Consider the following 24,041-nt stretch of genomic DNA (forward strand, 5'->3'; position numbering starts at 1 on the left):
CAGGCTAGTTTATATATAGATATCAAGGTGACGCAAATCTATTTGTTTACGGACGGTATTCTTTTACAAAAAAAAAATCTATTTGTTTAGGGACAGGTATTCTTTTACAAAAAAAGAAAAACTTACCATATTTTTCTTTGTGTAGCTCGAAGGCATTAAGGGCCGTTGAAACTTTCTTTGAGAACCAATTCCACCAGGTAATGGCGGCGCTGATAAACTAGCTGCAACAAAGTTGATGGTTTCCATCCATTCTTGGAGTTCTTTGCTATCGCTGCAACAAGAGAAAGGAATATCCATATAGCAAAGATGGCTGCAATGGGTCGAGACATCAGTTTTTAACAGTTGATATTCTTGCAAACCCAATGACATATTTGCTATGGCAATAATGGAGTGCAGGAATAATATTATGCGCAATTACAGCTTGTATAATTATAATCATAAATTCAAGACAAAATATAAGTGTGTATATATATATAGGTTTATTATTCAGTTCAATAATGAAAAACAAAAAAACTTTTCCAATGCATTGATGTTAGACTGTATAAGGATGTTAACTTTGATCAAAATTAGTCTGTTCCTTCTTTAATCGTATTTTTTCGATTATGAAAACCTATTTAAGAACACTCCCACTTACATAAAATACATTTGTGTGAAATTTGAAAAAAAAATTGGAGTCCATAAGTAGTAAACTCACAAACACAAAGTGCCTTATATATATATATATATATATATATATATATATATATATATATATATATTTAAAGGAGATTAGAACAATAGTCTAAAGAGCAGAGTGTATTTTAATGTAATAGTGAAATTTATGGTGTCTTTTAAATTTAATAGGTTTAAATTTTAAATAGGTTTATTTATGGTGTCTTTTAAATTTAATAAAAACCCTTCACAATTTGCTGATGAGGAAACCTTGTTTATTAAAAAAACTATATGTAATAATTATTGTCCGTAACTTGATGTCTACCACAATAAAAACACTGTTTTCTGAAACGATCGTACAAATAATTGATTTTGTTGTTGTTCCTTCTTATGAAATGGATTTTTAATTTAATTATAATTTGATTTTTAAATTATCAATCACATTACTAAATATATATATATATATATATATATATGGTAGCCGAATGGATACGGTCTCCGCTAATCGAGCCAGAGATGTCTCGTGTCGCGGGGTTCGAATCGTTCGGCTGGTAGTAATCGTGACACCCTGCACTGAAGAATCCCGAAAGGATGAAACACTAGTGTCTGTAGGTATTTAATTATTATAGTAAAAAAATAATTATGACAGCCCCTTTAAGAAATACGTTTCTTATCGTTGAGCACTTTCTGTTGAATTAAAAGTCGGTCAATTTAGCTCTTATGCGTAGATCATCGTATAACGATTTGATCACAGTCTGTCTGACGTAATGAACATTTAAATTAAAATGTTTAAAATTCAACGCTATTTCACACGACTAATGGTAGCCGAATGGATACGGTCTCCGCTAATCGAGCCAGAGATGTCTCGTGTCGCGGGGTTCGAATCGTTCGGCTGGTAGTAATCGTGACACCCTGCACTGAAGAATCCCGAAAGGATGAAACACTAGTGTCTGTAGGTATTTAATTATTATAGTAAAAAAATAATTATATATATATATATATATATATATTCATTTAATACTTTTCCAAGCAAAATCCGATCCCTCATTTTGCTAAATCCTACCCTCTGATGAGGAGAAAACTCCGCGGACTAAAGACTATCCATTTATTTAGTGTTTCCTTTTTAAAATTAAATATGTTTTTAACTCTTTTCCAACGTGTTTTATTAACTACTTGTTCTTATATACTAGCAGGCCGCCAAGCATTGCTCAGTCGTAAAATATGCATAAATATATCTTAAGACATACATATATTGAAACGTGTACATGCGAGTATTACGTTTTTGTAAACAGTTCACTTTTTGTATTTGTTTTTATTTGATTTTGTTTAAAACAAAATCTTCTACTGCTGATAATAAAAAACAAGTGAAGCATGCATGGTCCCCCGTGAGTGCACAGTGAACGAGGCATAAAAAATGACTAAGTTCAGCATTTGCCCCCATTTAGCCCCAAATGTCCTCAGGGGACGTCAAATCCTGGTAAAAATGAACAAACGGTGCAGCTTTAGGCCTTAACACATGTAAATTTGAGTTCTGCACCATGCAAAAAAAATGACCATGTCCATCGTTTGTCCCCCCCCCCACACACATTTAGCTCCAAAAGTTCCCAAGACCTTAACACATTAACACAAAACTGCTAAATAGACATACACAGAAAATTTGGTACAAATATGGTAAAATAGTCCCAAAAATGGAGTGTTTTTATTAGCCCTAAAAGAGCCCCTGGGGCACACCCAAGAGTTATCGCGAAGTATAGACAAACAAAATTATATAGAAATCAGTTAAATACAACTTTTCGGAAAGTTTTATAAAAATCCAAGGCATCCATTTTTTTCCCGGAAAATCCGTTCTGTTACCTTCTTTTTACTCATATCATGTTTAATGTTTGTGCAAAAATTCAAAAATTTCCAAGGCATAGTTATTAAAAAAAAGTGCGGTCAGACGAACGGTTAAGGGTGAATTTACAGGTCTACCCTTCTTTTGTCGGGGGACCAAAAAAAATATTTATTTATTTACTCTACCAAACTTAAATCTATATATCGCTCCCTCACAAGTGTGTTTATACGTTAGAGAAAATATATATTCACATTTTAGATGTTTTTACAGTAATCGGGACAAAATAACCATTTTATAGTTAAATATTTAGAGATTGATAAAGCATCGGAATCTAGAATTGTATTGTCCCATCACTACAATGTACATACTCCCAACTACCCATACAAGCAGTAAAATCCCACCCCTTCACTGTTGAAACCCCTAGATGTCGGAAAGCCTTCTACCCTAACAGCTTCATCTTTTGGATTGCTGAAGTTCGTAATTCCCTCCCTGCTTCCGTACTGACAGTTTAAATGTAATGTAAACAAACATTTTGTTTAACTCCTTATATAGTCCCCTGTGAACATGGTCGCAGATAGTAGCCTCTTACGTCCAAATGGCAATATGAGGGGGGGGGGAAGAAAAGTCGCTTTTTTTATGAAAATTGCTTCGAGCCACTTAACAGAAGGAGCTATAAAAATTAAAAAAAAAAAAAAACATTTCAAGGTCAGAAACCAACAATAAATGTTAGATGGACAAATTTTAACTCAGAAAACAGCAATTCCTTTCCCTTTGTCAGAAACGGTTAAAAAAAAAAAAATGGCTACTAAATCGTAATTCCTCACTCTTGATAGACTCCATACCAAATGTAGTTTAATATGAGTTTTGTGTAAAAAAATTTTGTGAGAGAAGGAAGAGAGAGAAATGCTTACCTTGTCTGAAAAAGATATTCCGCCCAGTCCGACGTATGTAATCTAAATACATGTTGCTTCTTTGTATAATCCGATGCTCGTGTTGCTATGGAATGGTGAATGCGGATCGCATTACTGGAATTTTCTACCAAGCTTCCCTTCTTGAAACCATGTTCATCTTTGTGAAGGTAGAGAATCATGTCTCGTAGAGATGCATAAAACATCTTCCAACCTCGTTTGCCAAATGATGCTGCAGACGGGGAAGCAAAAATACATTTCAAAAGATTTTTTTAAAAAAATATTTCTTCAAAAATGGTAAATTTAAAATTCAAAAAAAAAAATATTTCTTCAAAAATGGTGAATTTAAAATTAAAAAAAAAAAATATTTCTTCAAAAATGGTAAATTTAAAATTAAAAAAAAAAAACAAAACAAAAAAAAACCAAATGACTGAAATGAGAAGTGGTACGAGGAGGCGGTGGTGTGAATTACATTAAAAGGAAAGACATTTTTGATTTGGCAATTAAAAGTATATTGAACTGATTTTTAAATTTCGGTAGTTCGAGTTGAGTTCTTTCCCTTTATTAAATATAGCCGATCAAAAATAATGTCTCCTTTCATCATAAAAGTTGATTTATTTAGTTAAAAAAATAAACTGCTGGGTCAATTTACGTGATTTTCGGAATATGATATTTTCATACGTACATCATGAAGATCCATCTGTATTTTTGTTTTTAAATTAGGTTGGATTCTGGACTTGTACCAAACATTGTCATGTTTTTAAGTTTTAAAATTATAATTTGAATTCATAAAAATAGTGGTTCTTGTCCAGAATTCCCCCTGTATTAAAAAAAAAAACAAAAATAAAAAATCTGTATGATGTACATACATATGACTAAACGAAAATATCAGATTCCAAAAATCATCTAAATTGATTCAAGTAGTTTTATTTCTATAAAGAAAATCATTTTTAAGCAATTGATAGGAATTTGTAAGCATTACAACATAAATTTATTAAGTACTAGCATAAATACCCAGTGTTGCCTGGGTGGACATGATATTCAGTTTGGACAGAGCTGCTCTACTAAGGATATTGAGCAACTCCAGTAAGAAAAAAAACAGAATCGCCCAAAAAAAGAAGTAGGTGACAATTTCCCCACCAGATATTTTGGCGGCACTTGCACAGTTTAATCAAGCCATTAAAAAATGAAAATATTGAAAAAAAAAAAAAAAGGTTATATTGTACATATCCGTTTTGGACTGAAGATCTCCGAAAAAAAATTTCACTTAATTTCATCAAGTAGTTTTTTTTTTTCTTTACAGCGGAAAAACACGTTTTTATGACAGCGTGTTGAAGGTAGACATCTTTGAATATTTTGAACAAACCATGGGGAGATAACTCAGTTTAAAATGCCGACACTCCCTCCCTGTCTTTAATACTAGCTTTTCCTCCTAAAAATCGAACCTTTTGCTCGGTATCACAAATTGTTTTTTGCTGTAAAAAACAAAAAACTACTTGATGAAATTAAGTGAATTTTTTTCCCGGAGAACTTCATTTCATAATGGATATGTACAATATAAACATTTTTTTATATTCTCATTTTTAATGCCTTGATTGAACTGTACAAGTACCATTTTGACAGCCCATGCACTGGACCACGCCCATAAAAAAAATAAATGAATCAAAACATTTCTTTCAATCAAAATAGCAGTGAGTGCCCGTGCAACTGCAAAAAAAAAAAAAAAAAAAAAAAAAAAAAAATAGCCATGGTAGGCAGGCTCGAACCTGAAACGCGAAAGAGGAAAAGAAGAGAAAAACGTTACTGGCAAACGCTTTTGCCCATCGGACCATTACAGCTTATGACATCATGACCCCGCAAAATAACGTCTTTAAACAGTTTCAGTCTTATACGCGGGCGTGACTTGCGAAAATCACAACATGAGAAGTAACCCTTTTTGCAAGAAATGGTCCAGTTGACCACCACAGAATTAATCTTTTTTTCTAATTTCAAATATTATGCATCCAAGGCCTCGCTCTTTCAGATGGTACAGGTTTCGACCCGGTTCAACGAGACTGACAGAAGTTTTTTAGCAGTCACACAAACACACATGAAAACCGACGTTTGAGATTCATATAATAGATAAATTATTGAGTCATTTGCCTTTTCTTTCTTTAGGCTGTTTTCAAAATGGCAGACAACACAGTCACTCCTCAGATGCTTATAAAATTTGATTTTCTTATTTAAAAATAAAACTACTCGATCAATTTACATAATTTTTGGAACATGATATTTTCGTTTTGTCACGGGTACATACATCGTAAAGATTTTTCTTTAATTTGTTTTTATTTTAGGGAGAAATCTGGACAAGAACCAAAACTTCTTTCAGCTTTTGCTTGGCATTAATTCAAAGATGATTGTAGGATAATATTTAGTGAATCTACGAGACACACACGTGACCCATTGAGTCAAAACTAATATTTATTCTAAACTGTAACACAACTTTAAAAAAAACATTTGACTTCTATGGCATTCTTATTACAACTACAGGGTTTGTATTACTGTGCACATAGATTCGAAAAAGTTGTCAAAAAACAAATATATAACATCAAGGGTGGAAGTTCCATTATAGAAACGTTGATTTAATTTGAATAAAATAAAATACGCATCAAGTGCGCTTGAAAACCAAATCACACTGTAATATTAGGAAAATAAACAAATAATTTACTTGTTTGAAATTTATAACAAATATATTTCGGAGGTATACTCCATCCTCAGTATGTTGTTTTGTTTCTTTTTTTTCTTTCTTTTCGTCTTCTTTCTTTCCATGTTGTAAAGTTTGAGAAAGAAATGTCTGTTTGTAAAGATCCGCGCGTTGTATTTCAGCGGTTGTATTTTGAAATGTTTGAACTGTGCGTAGGCAACGTCAGAAATACGTCAAGGGTGGGAGTTCATACAAAACCGTTGTTTTAATTTGAATAAAATAAAATACACATCAAGAGCGCTTGAAAGCCAAATCACAACGTAATATTAGGAAAATAAACAAATATTTTGCTTGTTTGTAGCCCTATCAGGTATTTAACCACTCCAGGCCAAAGTGGACGTGGAAGCAATAGTACGTAAAGAAACAACTCTACATTACCGATAGCCCTCATCACCAGACATTGTTTTAATTCAGGACTATTACTACATAGAATTAAAATCCTTATTTTGCCATTTAATTTACATGTGTTTGTGGCATATGCTGCCACACAAAATTAGGTAGCCTTGCTGAAAGAAAGTCACTCTTTCTCTAAATGTTCACAAAAACATTAAGAGCAGTTGAATCGACAGAGCGAGATGAGCGACTTGTTTAGCTAATTATAAACAATGGTTATTTAGAACTTTTGAAATAGAATTTTTTTTTTCAAACATAATTCGATCCCAGAAATAAGGTACATTTTAGCATGTTAAAATGTACTTTATTTCTGGGATTGAGTTACTCCAATATCTCTTAATGTAGAGAGTGTGATATCAGAAAACGTCCTGAACAAAAGAATGACGTTAAATTCATGGTAAATTATTTAAAAAAAAAAAAAAAAAAAAAAAAAAATGGAAAAAAAGAAAAAGAAAAAAAAAGAAAGAAAAAAAAGGAAAAATAGAAAAGAAAAAAACCAGACAAAAAGAAAAAAACAAAAAAAAAAAAGGAAAAAGACAAGGAAAAAAAATACAAGACAAAAAACAATAAAAAGAAAAAAACAAGAAAGCAAAAAGAAAAAACAAAGAATAACAAGAAAAACAAAAAATAAATAAAAGCAAAATATAACAAGCAAAAAAAAAAAAAAAAATCTTACTTCGCCGTCCATCTGGGTCTAGACAACATTTCCTCATGACATAACCCTTTTTATATTCAGTAGTTTTTGTAGGATCAGGAATCTGAAACAAAAGCAAATTGTAATTAAAACAAAAACAAATTCTATTTTTGAGGTGATATTCAATTTTAGAACAATTCATTTTAAAATGAAAAAATAAAAATAAACAAAAAAAAAATGTTTTTCTTATACAATAAAAATAATTGTCGACTTCATATCTTTTAAATAAAAGAAATGTCACTTTCAAATTGACAACGACAGAATTCTATTTTAAAGATTGTGTTCGATTTTGAAACAATTCATTTTAAAATGGTATAATTAAATTGTTTGGCACTCGGTGACATCAAATCTTTATATTTTTGGCAATTGGACAATCTCATTCACTTCTAATATAAACAAAACTTCCTCTGTCCGTATATATATATATATATATTATTCCTTAATTGGAAATTTATTTTGAGATGAGCATTACATGTTAATTTTATTTTATTCCGGACTATTAGTCTCATCTTTATTAGTTGTTGTTTTTTTTTTTTTTTTTTTTTTTAATCTTTTTATTGGTTCACAACGTTTCGGCCAACTTCCTCTGGCCTTCGTCAGGTGGTAACCGCGACGGATAGGAACTTTGAATCTCCTAACTGCATTCTCAGCCATCACTGCCATCCGTAGTTGTTGTCGTCTCACCACATTTTTGACCAATTACCTCTGGCACGCTTTGGGTGGGATTGAAACCGCTATCTTCAGACAATGCTCATCTGGAACCGTAGAGATTCAACGTCTCTATCAACTGCGCCACGGGCCCCGAAGGGCGATCAAGGTTGGATTCTTTGATCTTATAAATCCACATTTATTTATTATCTGATCTTCCATAGTCGGGTCCGTACCGATTGGTATATATATATATTATTCCTTAATTGGAAATTTATTTTGAGATGAGCATTATATGTTAATTTTATTTTATTTCGGACTATTAGTCTCATCTTTATTAGTTGTTGTTTTAGAGGAAGTTGGCCGAAACGTTGTGAACCAATAAAAAGATTTAAAAAAAAAACAAAAAAAAAACAACTAATAAAGATGAGACTAATAGTCTGAAATAAAATAAAATTCCTCTGTCCGTGTTTTTAATTTTTCAAGAGAGAAGTACATAGAAAACTTCTGCGTCAAATGGTGCTCATGTTGTGGACAAAAGATACTACACTTTTATCTCAGCCAAAACGCCAAAGAACAATAAAAAATGTTTTTTTTTGTAACTAGGCATTTTTAGATGAATGAAAAAAAAAAAAAATCTATAAAAATATTTAGTGCACCAATGCAAATTTAAAAAAAAAAAAAAGAAAGATTTTACTTGTAATTTATTGATACCAATAATAATGTGAGGTCTTCATATTCACTTAACATTTATAAAAAGGAAATATGTTTTATTTTTAATTTATTTATATCAATAATCTATATAAATAAAACCATAAATATATTATATGTGCGTGTGTGAAAATATTTAACGAACCAACTTTTAAACAATTGGTCAATTAACAGTGAAATTAATAGGAAACAGTAATCGTACACCAACCTTTGTTTAGATCGATGAATAACGCGTACAGAAGTTCGAGTTGAAATGCAAAATGTTCACTTCAACTTGCCGACATTTTTACTGCTTGCTTGAAAATTCAATTCATTTTTTCAAGTCGTTTAATATTAAATCTTGATAGCTACGTTGGTAGGAGACCCATCTGGAGTGCTAAATGTTTTGGTTTCGATTCTAGCTGATGGCATCCAAGTCATTTTTTTTTTTACTTTTGATATTAGGTACAATATAATATTCAACGGAGGAACGGCTTTATAATAATGGATTGAAATGAATGGCCTTTGTCTTGGAGAGACTCCATGTTTTGACAAGCTTCTGGGTCTGACCTTTACTCCTGATCAGAGATGGAACACGTACATCAAATCCATTGTCAAGGCTGCTGGAAAAATGGTGGGATCGTTTTATCGATGCAATAGATATGTTATTGTTAATGCAAGTCTCTAGCTGTACTAGAGTCAAGTACGTCCAAGGATGGAGTACTGTTGCCACATCTGAGCAGGATAAGCTGCTAGAAGCAGCTTATCCTTCCTTGACAGTGTTCAAAACAAACTTCGTAGTGGAGGATGCCCTTTTCTTTTCCCTGCAACCTCTTACTCTCAAGAGACGTTGCGAACCTGTCTCTACTTTATCGTTATTTTCATCGCAGTGCTCCTCTGAGTTCCAACCTATGGTACCCCCGACCTGACTTTCACAAAAATCACTCGTCTAGCTGAAACCACTATCAATAATTTCCCCTACTCTTTATCTGTGCCTAAACCTAAACGAAGATTTCATGAACAAAGCTTCTTTCTTAGAACTGCACACCTGTGGAACTCTGTTCCATTTTCCTGCTTTCCAACTGACTACAATATGGTGGTCTTCAAGTCCAATGTAAACAAATTCTGCCAAATTTACACTAACGATTACTACGATACTGTCTCATTGACTACTGTACATTCATTAATCCTTATCCTCAAGTGACCTCTGGGCCTTAATAAGTGGTGACTCGTTTGTAAAAAAAACACACACAATCTGCATGGATTAAAATATAATTAAGTATATTTTATGACCCAGCAAGACCCCCCCCCCCACCAAAGTATCTGAATAATAATTAACTGACCTGGAGGGTCTAATGTATATTCATAAATATGAAACTGATTGATGATCAAATCTTACGAAATGATTTGGATAACTTACCTCCAAAAAGGGATTATGGCCAAGCCGAGATGGGGCATCACTCAAGGGCACCTGTCGCCGTTCGTTTGAAACCGACTCGTGTTCTTGAAGATCCTCATCTCTGAAAAATTTAAAAAAAAAAAAAACAAACAAACTTATTTTCTGTAAAGAAATAACAAAAATGGACAGAATAATAATTAAAAACTGTATCAAGGTATGAACACAAGTTTTAGTGCATGACGACGCCCCCTCCCCTCTATATATATACACACACACACAAACACACACGTGCTACCAGATCAGGCTGTCTGAAGATATTGGCTTCCTGACCTAAAATGCACATTGATGCTATTATTTTTTTTCCTGTCTTTCTGCAAAACTCAACCAAAGCAAAACCAAAAACAATTTTCTTCTACAACCCCCCACCACCACCACCACTAAAAAACAAATCCCCCCACCACCACCACCACCAAAAAACAAATCCTTCTGCACAAAATTTTTATTGTCATATATTCTTCATCTATCTTCCTTATTTTATAGATCTTGGAAGCAACACCTGATCTTACCATGAGCTTCAACAAAGAATATACCGTTTCAAACATTACTACAAGACGGGATGTAATGATAAACTCGGTATCTGTAATTTGATTGACCCCCCCCATCCTTTCTTCTTCACTGCAGTCTCTCTCAGACAGATGTGATGTTGCTAGTCTCAGTCTTTTCTATAAATACTATTATGACATGTGTTCTTCCTTTGTTCCAGCTCATTTAACTTGTTTGTCTAGTTGCCTCCATTAGTTGTCTTAAAACCTCATTGTAATACAACTTCCCATTCCAGGAGTTCCTTTCCATTGACTGCAGGTTTTTGGAACTCTCTTCCTGCTTATTGTTTTCCTGCTCCCTGCAGTGTCAGTCTTTTCAAGACTAAGGTGATCAATCATCTTAATTCAAACAACATATGAGATCAAAATATACATCAGGGTTCTACATTGTGAGTGAAACAGTCACATTTGCGAGTGATTTTTCAAAATGGCGACTAGAAATAATGAAACGCTTATCTTTTGGCAATTGCATTTCTTTCACTGACAATTTTCCAAAGCTCACTATTGAGTGAAAAATATCTTTTCAACTTTTTTTTAATAAAACGAACAAAGTTAAATTATTTAAACAATAAAAGCTTAATAGAACAATATATATATATATATATATATATATATATATATATATATATATATATATATATATATAAACAATATAAATATATATATATATATATATAAACAAACAGTTAATAAAACATATTAAAAAACACTTTGAAATGAGTTAAAAACATATTTAATCTGAAAAGGAAACACTAGATAAATGGATAGTCCTTAATCCGCGGAGTTTCATTTTATATATATATATATATATATATATATATATATATATAAAAATAAAAAAAATAAAAGTTACAATAAGTTTACTAAGGTAATCAAAATGGTAAACTTAAAATATATTATAAATATTAAAGAGTTAATATTTACAAGTAAAATAAACTCAGCCAGATGTAAAAAGCTCAATAAAACCGAAAAGGAAATAGAGCTTATAATATGAACAAATGATTAATAAAATATGTTAAAAGACATCTTGAAAAAGAGTTTAAAACATATTTAATTTTAAAAAAAGGAAGCACAAGATAAGAAACTCTGCGGATTAAGGACTATCCACTTATCTTGTGCTTCCTTTTTTTAAAATTAAATATGTTTTTAACTCTTTTTCAAGATGTCTTTTAACATATTTTATTAATCATTTGTTCATATATATATATATATATATATATATATATATTTTTTTTTTTAACGAAGGCTGTTTAAAAAAACATCTGAAAAAATCAGAATGTTTATACCTTCAAGTATCAACATAAAATTTGTTGTATATTTAGAATTAGACTTATTAAAAAAAAACAGAAAAATCTTTATGATGTACATACTCGTCACAGAATGAAGATGTCATATTCTAAAAATCATGTAGATTTGGCTAGTAACTTTTCTATTTGGCTAGTATACGAAAATATTTAGTTGTCAAAGGTCAACTAAAGATAAACTTGTCCATAGAGACCTGTACATGAAAAATCCCTAAGCAAACAAACATTAAGTACACCAACTTTAGCAAAAGACTAGCAGGGAGACCCAACGTTGCCCGGGATTGAATGAGGATCAATTCACTGGCTTGATACTTCGTCGTAACATAAGATTCCTATTCCAGCAGCTTCTTTCATCACATAATTGTTGACTGTTTTCCTCCTACCTGTATGGTTTCGGTCTTTTTAGGACCAAATCCAATAGGTATCTCTTGTTTGTGTGATAATCATCTTCCGTCTTTGTTACCTCCTTACATCAAATGGCTTCACGCCTTGTCGAGAGCAATTTCATCTTGATCTATATATAAAGTTTATATATGCACCAAACTTTTTAGCTGACATTAAGTCTGAAGCTTAAAATGAATGCTTTATGCTAACTTGATGGTTGAATACGATGAAATCTGTTCTCAGTTTTGCATTAAATACAAATCCCTATAACTGTATTGAACGGTTCTTTACATCTTATAACAAAAGTCCATACCAAATTACAGCCAGATCAGCCCAATAGTTTCCGACAAAACTTCTAAAGTAAATGTGATATTGCGGCGACTAATCCATAATACTCGATAACTGTGCATCGAATGGATACCATAATACTTAGTTTGCTGCACCTTATCATAACAAAGGTAGATACAAAATTTCTGCCAGGTCTGCCCAGTAGTTTCCGAGAGAAAGTACAACGGACAGACAAAGAAAAATATAGATATATATATATACAGGGTCATCACATGTTGCCTGATCGACTTTTCTCTTGGTTTTCAGTGGTTTTTCTCTGCTGGTTAGTAATGGAAAACCCCTAACTTTTGCAATCACAGCAGTTCCTCCTTGTGTAGTTATATGGAAACTAGCAAGGACACCCAGCATTATCCAGGTTCTGATTAAAAAGAAAATGTAAGAGTTCAAAGAAAAGTGTAACGTCTTTCTCTTAAAAACTTTGACCACATCGCTCCCCTCTAACCTTACCCCCTCACCCAATGATTGCTTGTATATTATTGATTCCTGAGATCATACAATTCGCGCGTGAAATTTTGCCCATCTGCATGTCTCCTTGGCAACATGATCAAATTTTTAATTTGAATTGCATACTTGCAAATTGTTGTATGGAATTAGATCGGGGGGGGGGGCGGACAATAGAGCAAAGAAACTCATCATTTATTGTCAAAGAAAGAAATGGGTGAATTTTTAAACTAGCAAGGTTAGTTGGTGTTGCCCGGTGGCATTTTTCTTTCTTTTTTTTTTTTTTTTTTTTTTTTTAACGGCGTATCAACCATTCTAGGTTTATTTTATGCCGAATCCAGAAATTTTGAAAAAAAAAAAAAATGTTTTGATGCTTGAAGTTCTTTATATTTCCAAATATTTATTCATGGTGTTTGGTTTGGTTGTTTTGTAGAGGATAATTGCTGTTCTTGCTTTTGATTTTGCAGGACATGATTGAGTTTTACAAAAGTGGGGGAAACAAACAAACAAGACAATAGCATCAAGGTTTGGTGCATTTTAAATCAGGAAGCCAATATCTTCAGACAGACTGATCTGCAAGCACCAGCAACAAAAATATAAAAGTTTTAAAAAAAAAGCATATATGTCTTTTACAATCTCTTATCCTTGCACAAACTTTTGCAACTGCTTCAATATAATAGAAAGAGAAAAGAAAGTGAAAAAGAAAAGTTGTTAATCGACCTTTTTTTTGTTGTCTTGTACATTGATACACCCTCTTTTCTCCCTAACCCTAACCTAACCCTAACCCTCTTTTCTCCCTCAAATGCATGTACACAGAAGTAATTGGATGCAGGATTTTTTTTTTTTTTTTTAAACGTTTTTGGAAGGAAAATTCAATAAAGAAATATTCAAAAAAAAAAAAAAAAAAAAAAAGATCCAAAAAATAAATTCAACTATAAAATCGATATCAATGAATTAATTATTATCTTTCTGAATTTTTTTTAGATAAAGATCGATAATTCACATTATTTAGTTTATTCGGACTACTGTTCGCATCTTGACTTATTTTCACCTCTGACCTTCTCCAGATGTACCTTGTAAAACTCTGCAATCTGCATGGAATTTCGATTTCAATTATTTAATCCACAGGGTTTAGGTGGGATCCTTCTACCACTCCAGAAGATATCTCACTACTGATGCAATTCTCTATCTATATAAAAGCCAAGTACGTCCAAGGATGGAAATACTGCTGCCATATCTGGGCAGGAGCTGCTAAAAACAGCCTATCCTGCCTTGACAGAGTACAAAATAGACTTCGTGGCTTAGTGGGGGATGCCCTTTTCTCTACCCTGCAACCTCTCTCCCACAGAAGAGACGTTGCGAGCCTATCCTTGTTTTATCGTTATTTCCATGGTAGGTGCTCATCTGAACTCCAATCTCTGGTCCCCCCCTCGCCAATCTTTCACAAAAAACACCCGTCTAGCTGAATCCACTGTGAAAAATTTCCCCCACTCTTTATCGGTGCCTAAATCAAAACGTGGATTCCATGAACAAAGCTTCTTTCATAGAACTGCCTGTGGAACTCTGTTCCGTCTGCCTGCTTCCCACCTGACTACAACGTGGATGTCTTCAAATCCAACGTTAACAAATTCCTAATGAACCGCCCCCATCAAATCTCCACACTAACGTACTGTACTTGCAATAACCCTTATCCCTGAGTGGCTTCCAGGCCTTGATAAGTGGTGACCACCGTGTAAAAAAAAAAAAAAAAAAAAAGAAGCATGTTCTTGTTCTGTCAGCCATGACTGGGTAAAAAGTCCCAACTAATTTGCAATTGTGTTTTGAGTATCCTTACCTCACTGCAACTGACACGCAAAACACAATTGAAAATTACTTAGGATTTCTACACAGCTATGGCTGATGGAACGAGAGCATACTACCCCCGAGGATCAAATAAAGGGTTCCATTCGAAATTCTGTGCAGATTCCCGAGTTTAACAGAAAAATTCCTTGAATTTGACAAGCTACACCTGAAGAAGGTTGGAGGTTACGTCAGGCAAAAAAACGCTGTACGAATAATGCTCAATAAGAACTGTAATTCAAATAATCCAAACAAAAATGAATTATTTCAAACTTAAATTAATTATTCAATATTTAATCAAAATTATTTGCGCCCCATTTTGTATCAATCTTGACAACTTTCATAGAGTATTTTTTTAAGTCCCCCATTTATTTGTCTCATCATGAGGGCAAAGTTTTTTTTACTTTTGTCAAAATTTATTTCAGAAAGTCGGCATGGTTTATGCCAAGGCACCATTTATTTTAAAAGTAAACAAAATAAAATGTTTGCTTTGTTTGTTTTGTTTTACGGCATATCAACCCTTTTTGGGGCATTTAATGCCGAATCCAGTAATTTTGGTAAAAGTTTTTATGCTTCAAGTTCTTTATATCTACAAGGAGGCCTCAAGTTTTGACAAGCTTCTGGGCTTGACCATTACTCCTGATCTTAAATGGAACACGTATATCAAATCTGTTGCCAAGGCCGCTGGAAAAATGGTGGGATCTTTCTATCGATCCAGTAGATATCTCACTGCTGATGCTATTCTCTATCTATATAAGAGCCAGGTACGTCCAAGGATGGAATACTGTTGCCACATCTGCGCAGGAGCTGCTAGAAAGGACTTGTCCTGCCTTGATAGAGTTCAAAATAGACTTCGTAGCCTCGTAGGGGATGTCCTTTTCTCCTCCTTGCAACCTCTATCTCACAGAAGAGATGTTGCGAGTTTGTCTCTGATGTATCGTTATTTTCATGGAAAGTGTTCAACTGAGCTTCAATCTATGGTCCCCCCTCGCCAAACTTTCACAAGAAACACTCGTCTAGCTGTAAACACTATCAATAATTTCCCCCACTCTTTATCTGTGCCTAAACCTAAACGTAGATTCCATGAACAAAGCTTCTTTCTTAGAACTGCACGCCTGTGGAATTGTCTTCCGTTTTCCTGCTTTCCGGCTGACTACAATATGGTTGTGTTCAAGTCTAAAGTAAATAAGTTCTTGATGAGCCGTTCCATATAAGTTATTAAATTTACCAAATTTTCATTACTAATGATTACTATATTGACCAATTTCTACTGTACACTCTTTAACCCTTATCCTTGAGTGGCCTCTGGGCCTTGATAATGTGGTGATGCCTTTGTAAAAAAAAAAAAAAAAAAAAAAAAAAAATATTTATTCATGGTGTTTCATTTGATTTGGTTAGGAGTACATCAAGACGACCATTAGAAAATAAAATGTACAAAATATACTAGAGAAATCTGATTCTATCTTTTCTAAATTTGGGGATTGGTATTTCATAAAAGTTGAAAACAAAAGTATTTTAGCATTTTTAAACCATGTTTTTTTTTTTTTATTTATAAAGAAGTAAATCTCTGCCTAATTCTATTTTTACCATCTTTATAAGCATACATAATAGATACGTTTTTTTTTTTATTGAGTGGAGGTTGGGGTGGGGGTGTCGGGTAAATATTCAAGTTTGGGAGTTTTTGCCAGACTTACAGACTGACAAAATGCCATTTATTAATATAAACATTGGCTGAAAACCAAAAATACCAAAAACCCTTACAAGCACCCACTTGTAAGCAGTTCCACTGACTGCCTGAAAGATGAACCAGTCTTTGTGAAGAAAGAATTCCTTTGGCATATTTTGTGGCCATATCTCCTAAAGTTTCAATATTTCCTTTATTTAGGCTATCACAACATGGAGGGAGGGAAGGAGGGAGAGTCTTATTTTAACGACTAGTAGAGGATGTAATTTTCTAAGTAGGAATCTCTTCAGTGAAATAAATACAAAGTTTTATTTTCCAACTATCCTAACTATAATCAAAATTAATTTTGCTTATTTAATTCTGTAGCACATTTCAAAATACTGTATATATAGCAATCTGCAAATGCACCCAAACAGCTTCAGGTATTCCTAATTTGCACATTTTTTTTTTAATAAACAGTTTCTAATAAATTAATATTCTGTAATATACATCAGCGTTGTCATATTTCCTTTTATATATATATATATATATATATGCAATATTTTCAGTGTTAGAAAAATGTGTAATGTTCCTATTTACTATGCCTCCCCATGGGACAGAGTTAGACACCAGCGTCGTTTTTCAACGTGGAGAAAAGGAACAAAAATAAAAATTGTCTCAGTCGTAAAGGAGTTCCCCTCCACTGACAGAGAACAAGAAATTGAAGTGCAGCATCTGAAGAACAGATACTACACTTTGATCTTGTCCCGAAAGCCAAAATGTGTAATGTGGCTAGGATGCAGGGAACAGATACACTTTGAATTATTTGCATAAAAATATAGATTTAGAACAAATTAGTCTTTGATCTATGCCTAATTCTCTTCTGTTAGTCAACGATTCATAAAAATGTAATTATGATGCTTTGTGTTTTGAATGAAAAAACAAAAACAAAAAAAACGATTGATTATTGTAATTTCATATTTTTAATGGGAGTGATTTAATGGATTATTGTATTATGTTTTTTTTTTAATGGTGTGATTTGATTGATTATTGTATTTCATTGTATTTTACATTTTTAATGGGATGATTTAATTGATTATTTTTTTTTTTTTTTTAATGGAGTAAGCAGTGTAGTATTGACTTTGTCGTCATAAGAGACTGTCCTCCCAGAAATTACTTCGTTTTTTTTTTGTTGTGTTTTTAAATGATGAGAGTAATCCTCCCAGATAATGCATTCTCTTTTGAGGGAGGGGGTAATGTAGTATCAGTTCTATTGTTATTAATTAAACCAAGTTCCCAGGGATTACCTTCTCCATTTTTTTTTTTTGGGGGGGGGGGTCATGCATGCCTTAACTTACGAATGGTTTACTTTTCGATTCAACTGACACTCACAATATTTGTCAAAACATATCTGAATTACAATAATGTTTAACAAAACTTTCCGAACAAATAGTATCATGCTCCCCCCTCCCCATTTAGTTCCGTGCACTTTTTGTTATCACCACCACCACCACCACCTTTTTCTACTCCAACCTATTTTTTCTTTTACTTTTACTCATGCAAAACATGGTAAATCACTATTGGAGCAGAAAGAGCCACTGTGATATAAACCAGATTTATAGCAAGATGTTTGTTCACATTACATTTATATTTCTGTATGTTGATAGAATTGGACACGCGGGGAGCAGGGAAAAATTCCAAAAGCAAGCGGTCTGTGGAAAAAAGCCATAAGGGTAGAAAGCTTTCCGGCTTTTGGGGGCCTCTACTATGAAGGGGTGTGATCTTGCTGCTAATTGGGTGCCTTTTCGTTGAGAAAGTACAAAGTTAGTAAGTGCATCAGAGCAGTTTAACAAACACAGGAATGCAATATATTGGTGATGGGACAGAGGCGGGAGTTGGTAGACTGTGTGGAACTTATTAGGTTAACGAGACTTTATTTTTTTCCTTTATTAAGCCATGGTCATAAAACTGTTAGCAATAGACAGAGCCTACTAGGGAATACATAAAACTTAGGAACATCAAGATAGTCAACACATGTTTGGGGTAAAAATGTAATAAAAAAAAAAAACCCATCAAGATAGTCAACCAATACAGAACTCTGAAAACATGTGAGTGATACATGTTCATTCACACAATTCCGAGGCAGTAAGTTCAGGACTGCAGAACACAATACAAAAGGAGATAGTTGGCACATCTTTGAGCAAACACCAGTGTTATTATGTAGAGGAGCTAATGTGAATGTATATAGTCACAATTTTGTTCAGCCGCAGCACAGAGCAGTATTTAAGCATTGCGATGTGGCAAGAACCATGAAATAATCTGTTAGTAACAGAAGCAACTGTCACATTCCAGTGAGTAGTCAGCAGATCTAATCCAAGCAGATAATATACTCCGAAAGAAGCCAGTGGTTGATGCACCAGCCCAGATATAGCAACAATGGCCTTTTGGCCAAGATCAAAGTGTAGTATCTCTTTTGATGCTAGGTTTAAGATTTTTTTTTTTTCTGACCTAAGTCAGACTGAGGCAATTTAAAGTTTGGTCCCAATTTAGAGTGCTCTTATTTGGGGAGCTGGATTTTCTCACATTAAAAACCAAGCTTGTGTCTAATTCTGCCCTCGTCAGGAGACAAGTAAATCAGAACAATAGTCCATGCATTAAAAAGAAAGAAAAGGAGACGATTGAAATAAGGAATATGAAAAAAAAAAAAAATACTTACGGCGCCCATTCTATGGGTTCAGCCTTTATTGCCGCATAGATCAGGCGTAAATCTTCCTTTGGAAAATTGTCTCCATCATTCAGCTCACACAGGTTCTCAATGAATTCATTGCAATTCATTTTACGACCAACATTCTATTAAAACAAGTAAATTATATATTAGCAATGATGATATTTACATGTATGCATGTGGGTATATATATATATATATATATATATATATATATAAGTTTAATGGTTGAAGTCAAATTCTATAAATCAAAATATATACACATATTTAAGTTAAGAATTTATTGTTTGAAACAAGGAATATATGGAGAAAAATTATGTTTATTTCCTTAATTCAATAAGGAAATAAACAATTTTTCTCTATATATTCCTTGTTCCAAACAATAAATTCTTAAAGTAAATATATTTGTATATATTTTGATATATAGAATTTAATTTTAATCATTAAACTTATATATTTTGATATACAGAATTTAATTTTAATCATTTAACTTATATATTTTGATATACATAATTTAATTTTAATCATTAAACTTATATATTTTGATATACATAATTTAATTTTAATCATTAAACTTATATATTTTGATATACATAATTTAATTTTAATCATTAAACTTATATATTTTGATATACAGAATTTAATTTTAATCATTAAACTTATATATTGCTCTATTTTTTAAATATTGAGCTTTACCTTTTTGGCTATGATCATTCTGAAAGTATTACCTCAATGTAATATCTGACAGGATAATTCACTTGATCTCTAATCTGCGACTTATGTGTGTGTGTGTTTGTGTGTATGTATATATATATGTGTGTGTGTGTGTGTGTGTATATATATACATACACACACACACTCGTGAGAAAAAAAAATGGGCTACACAAATTTTATACATTTTATTGCACTAAAAGCTATATTGAACAAAGAACAATTAAACAAAGAAACTTAAACGAGACTAATAACACAGAACAAGACATTTATTTTAATAAATGCTTCAGATGGAATTGCAGTCCCTTTTGATTTCTTTAAAAGATCAATCCTTTTAGATATGTTTGAAACCAAAGCGGAACACTGTGAAGAGATGCTATTCCATTCGCTTTGCACAGCTTCCCACAGTTTGTCATTATTCGAAAAAGTTCTTCCAGCCAATGCATGAGATATTATGGACCAAATATTCTCAATTGGGTTTAAATTGGGGCTTTGACGTGGCTAAAATATCACATTAATTGAATTATAAGAAAACCATTTTCTTGTGACTTTAGCAGTGTGTGCAGGGGCATTATCATGTTGAAAAATAATGTTCTGGGATATTCCAAGCTTCTGGATACTTGGTAACAGTCCTGTTTCTAATATTCGAATGTATTCCTTTGCATTGATTGACTTCTCACATCTAATAAGTTCCCTAACTTCTGCTGCAGTAAAAGTTCCCCATACCATTATTCATCCATTTCCGTATTTAACTGTTGTTTTTATGCAACTCAGCGAAAATCTTTCTCCAGTTCTTCAATTGCCCCCTTCGGGAGCATCAGGAGCATCACTAACAAGACAAAATCTTGATTGATCTAACCAGAAAACATTCCTGAACCAGTCTGTATCTTTCTTGCCATAACACGAGAAAAATCTCTTTCTATTATCGATGTTCTTCTTAGATAAAAATGGCTTCTTTGCACACCTTTTAGAAGAAAATCCCATTTCTTTCATTCATCTAGATATTGTATATCTAGAAAGAGAATTTCCAGGCCGTTTTGAATTCTTTGCTATGGTCAACATAAGTTTTCTTTCAATCCTTCAAAACAGTTAATTTAAGCCTGTGGTCATCCTTCAAAGTGGATGCTCTAGGGCAACCAGATCCAGATTTCCCTTTTACCAAGCATTCGACTTTGAACCTTCAACCAATTCACTTTACTACAGAAAGAGTTGTTTTCACATTTTCTTAAAATATCAAAAATCTGCTTGTAAGTCATTTTGGACTGCCGTAATCCTGCAATTTGGTTTTTTATATCCTCGCCAAGATGCGGTCTTACCATTTTTAGGATTAATTTTTCACTTATTATTATATGCTATAATAATAATGATCTACAAAATAGAAATTTTCAGTTAAAATTAACAAAAATTAATGGAAAAATATTGAAAAATCGATTTCTTCCTTCTTTTGCTCTTGGCCCAATTTTTTTTTATATGTATGTGTGCGTGTGCATATATATATATATATATATATATATATATACACTCCTATTGTGTGTATTGATATTCATATTAAAAAAAACTCTTTTCTATCTATTTAAAAAGAAAATACAATTTTCTTATATATGGGTTGTGGAATTGCATTCACTAGCAAAAGATCTAGTTAATTTGCATATTCTTTTAAACATTCATTTTAATTGATTCCCTATTATTTTTTTCGGTTTTCTTATGGGATGATCATCTTTAGTTAACTATTACGTGTAATTATATTCATGCAGATATTCTACATGATTTATACTTGCGTCATATTTGCGTAAAATCTATAATGTTAAAAATCCACGTATGCTTCTAGAATAGTGATTTAAAGGTTATGAGGGTTTTTTGAAGCATGAAAAACGATGTTACTTTTTGTATTTAATATTTTTATTGTTATTTTTTATATTTCAAGTGGACCTCCGCTCTTGGTCACAAAAAAAGTATCGAAATCATATATATATATATATATATATATATATATATATACACACACACTCCTATAAATGTGTTTTTTTTTAATGTATTGATATTCATATTAAAAACTCTTTTTTCTATTTATTTAAAAAGAAAATAAAACTTTGTTATACATGGATCCTGGAATTGCATTCACTAGCAAAAGATCTCGCTAATTAGCATATTCTTTTAAACATTCATTTTAATTAATTCCCTATTAGCTTTTCAGTTTTCTTATGGGATGATCATCTTTAGTTAACTATTACGTGTAATTATATTCATGCAGATATTCTACATGATTTATACTTGCATAATATTTCCATAAAAAGTTTACAGTAAACACAAAATTATTTCCATATATATTTTTGTTTAATCTATATAAAAGTGAACGTGTTTGTGTGTGTACATTTCCCTACGCAGTAACTCTGACAATTTTAAGTCTACAGACTCGAAATTTGATATATAGGGTACTGAGAATTGGGAAAAATCTTTGTAATCCATGTTCGGCCAGAAATTTGGCTGTTAAGGGGTCAAAGTTCAATGATTTGACCTTTGAGAACTCTACTAAACTCCTCCGACAATTTTCGGTCTAAACACTTGAAATTTTAGATATAGGTTCCTTGGACATGGATCAAACTTAATAACTTGATTTGAGCCCAAAACAATAAATTTTAAGGGGTCATAATAGGGGTCAAAGTTTTTAAAAAATTGACCGCTTTTTTATGCTCAACATACACATCCAAACATCAGAGCAACGCCGGGCTGAAATGCTAGTATATATATATATATATATATATATATATTGTATGTATGTTTATATGTATGCATGTGTGTATGTGTAAATTTATATGTAAATTTTGTATGTTGGGGATGTATGTAGGTGTTCCATACGTGGATGGGACTTTATCTGAGAACGGATGTGTTTTTTTCACTATATATGTAATAACTTAGTGGAAATTTCATGCTAAATGAATTAATTATCTAGAAAAATGAAACCATAGCTTCTGTTTTTTGTCCAATAGTTTTTTCCATGTATATATATATATATGTAAGTGAGTTTATGTATGTATGTGTATTTGTATATATATATATATATATTGCGCCTCCTGTGGAGGGGGGGGGGTCACCTAAAACACACAAAAGGGAATAAATCCGAGAAAGTAGAATCTCCACTCCCGTTGCACCTACTATCCTGCCAGATCTGGAATCTCTCACCAGCACCGAAAAATGAAGCTCGTTTTGTAGTTTCCAGCTTCACACGCACGAGATTTTGCGAGAACGTACGTAATAAAATTCTGGCTGCCATCTTTGTTTTTCCTTTTCTCGGCCTGAACTCATTCGCTGCACACCCACGGTAAGACTTCTGTTTTTCTTAGCTTCTGGCTCCCAAACTGTTTGGCATCTTCTCCTCAGTTCTTCTGCACCACGCTTTTGGAAATCACGAGGACGAAGACAGTGTGTTCCTTCATACTCGCTCTGATGGAGAACTTTTTAACGTGGCTCGCCTACGTGCCAAAACCAAGATTTGAAAAGTCCTAATACTTGAGCTACTGTTTGCAGACAATGCTGCATTGGTCTCGCACTCTGCAAGTGGACTCCACCAGCTGCTTGACAAATTGAGCGCTGCTTGTGCGGAGTACATTCAAAAATAAAAAACACCGTATAAAAACAACACTAGCGAATAAATACTGGGAACTCAAAGAAAGCGAACATTCGCCGGTAGTCGAATGGAAAATAATAAGACAAGCTACCACGTGCAGACATTTAGGTGACCCATGTAAATTATGCCTCCATGAAAAATTTGCTATCCTGTACTTTAAAGAACCCCAAAATCTATTAAACTGTAGACGAGAAATAGCAAACAACTGTGTTCACAAAATAAAACTTACACTAGGATAGCGATACAAAATAGCTTTAAAACTAACAATAACAAGAGAAAACAAACAAATAAATAAATTAAATAAACGTGAATATACATAAACGATCACACATATGTATATATATATATATATATATATATATATGTGTGTGCATGTATGTGTGTACACATAGGTATATTTATATATAAAAAAAACAAAAAACAAAAGGAAAACGTCTAC

General features: G+C 32.6%; 1 protein-coding gene across 3 annotated transcripts in view; it reads right to left on the minus strand.

The window, feature by feature from the left end:
• LOC145266314 (uncharacterized) overlaps positions 1 to 24,041 on the minus strand; it is a 516,717-nt gene that overhangs the window by 54,961 nt on the left and 437,715 nt on the right. For all 3 annotated transcript variants that reach the window (XR_013864698.1, XM_080121873.1, XM_080121872.1), the window contains 5 exons: positions 19,258 to 19,391; positions 9,982 to 10,081; positions 7,206 to 7,287; positions 3,397 to 3,625; positions 127 to 271 (listed from right to left, as the gene is read on the minus strand). Coding sequence is in view for 2 of the 3 variants with exons in the window: in XM_080121873.1 (XP_079977999.1) it covers positions 127 to 271; positions 3,397 to 3,625; positions 7,206 to 7,287; positions 9,982 to 10,081; positions 19,258 to 19,391 (690 nt within the window). In the remaining variant the exon portion in view is untranslated. The remainder of the gene's footprint in view (positions 1 to 126; positions 272 to 3,396; positions 3,626 to 7,205; positions 7,288 to 9,981; positions 10,082 to 19,257; positions 19,392 to 24,041) is intronic.

Source organism: Euprymna scolopes, chromosome 41 (genome assembly GCF_053919585.1).
Source record: "Euprymna scolopes isolate OS-2025 chromosome 41, ASM5391958v1, whole genome shotgun sequence".
Taxonomy (NCBI): Eukaryota; Metazoa; Mollusca; class Cephalopoda; order Sepiida; family Sepiolidae; genus Euprymna; species Euprymna scolopes.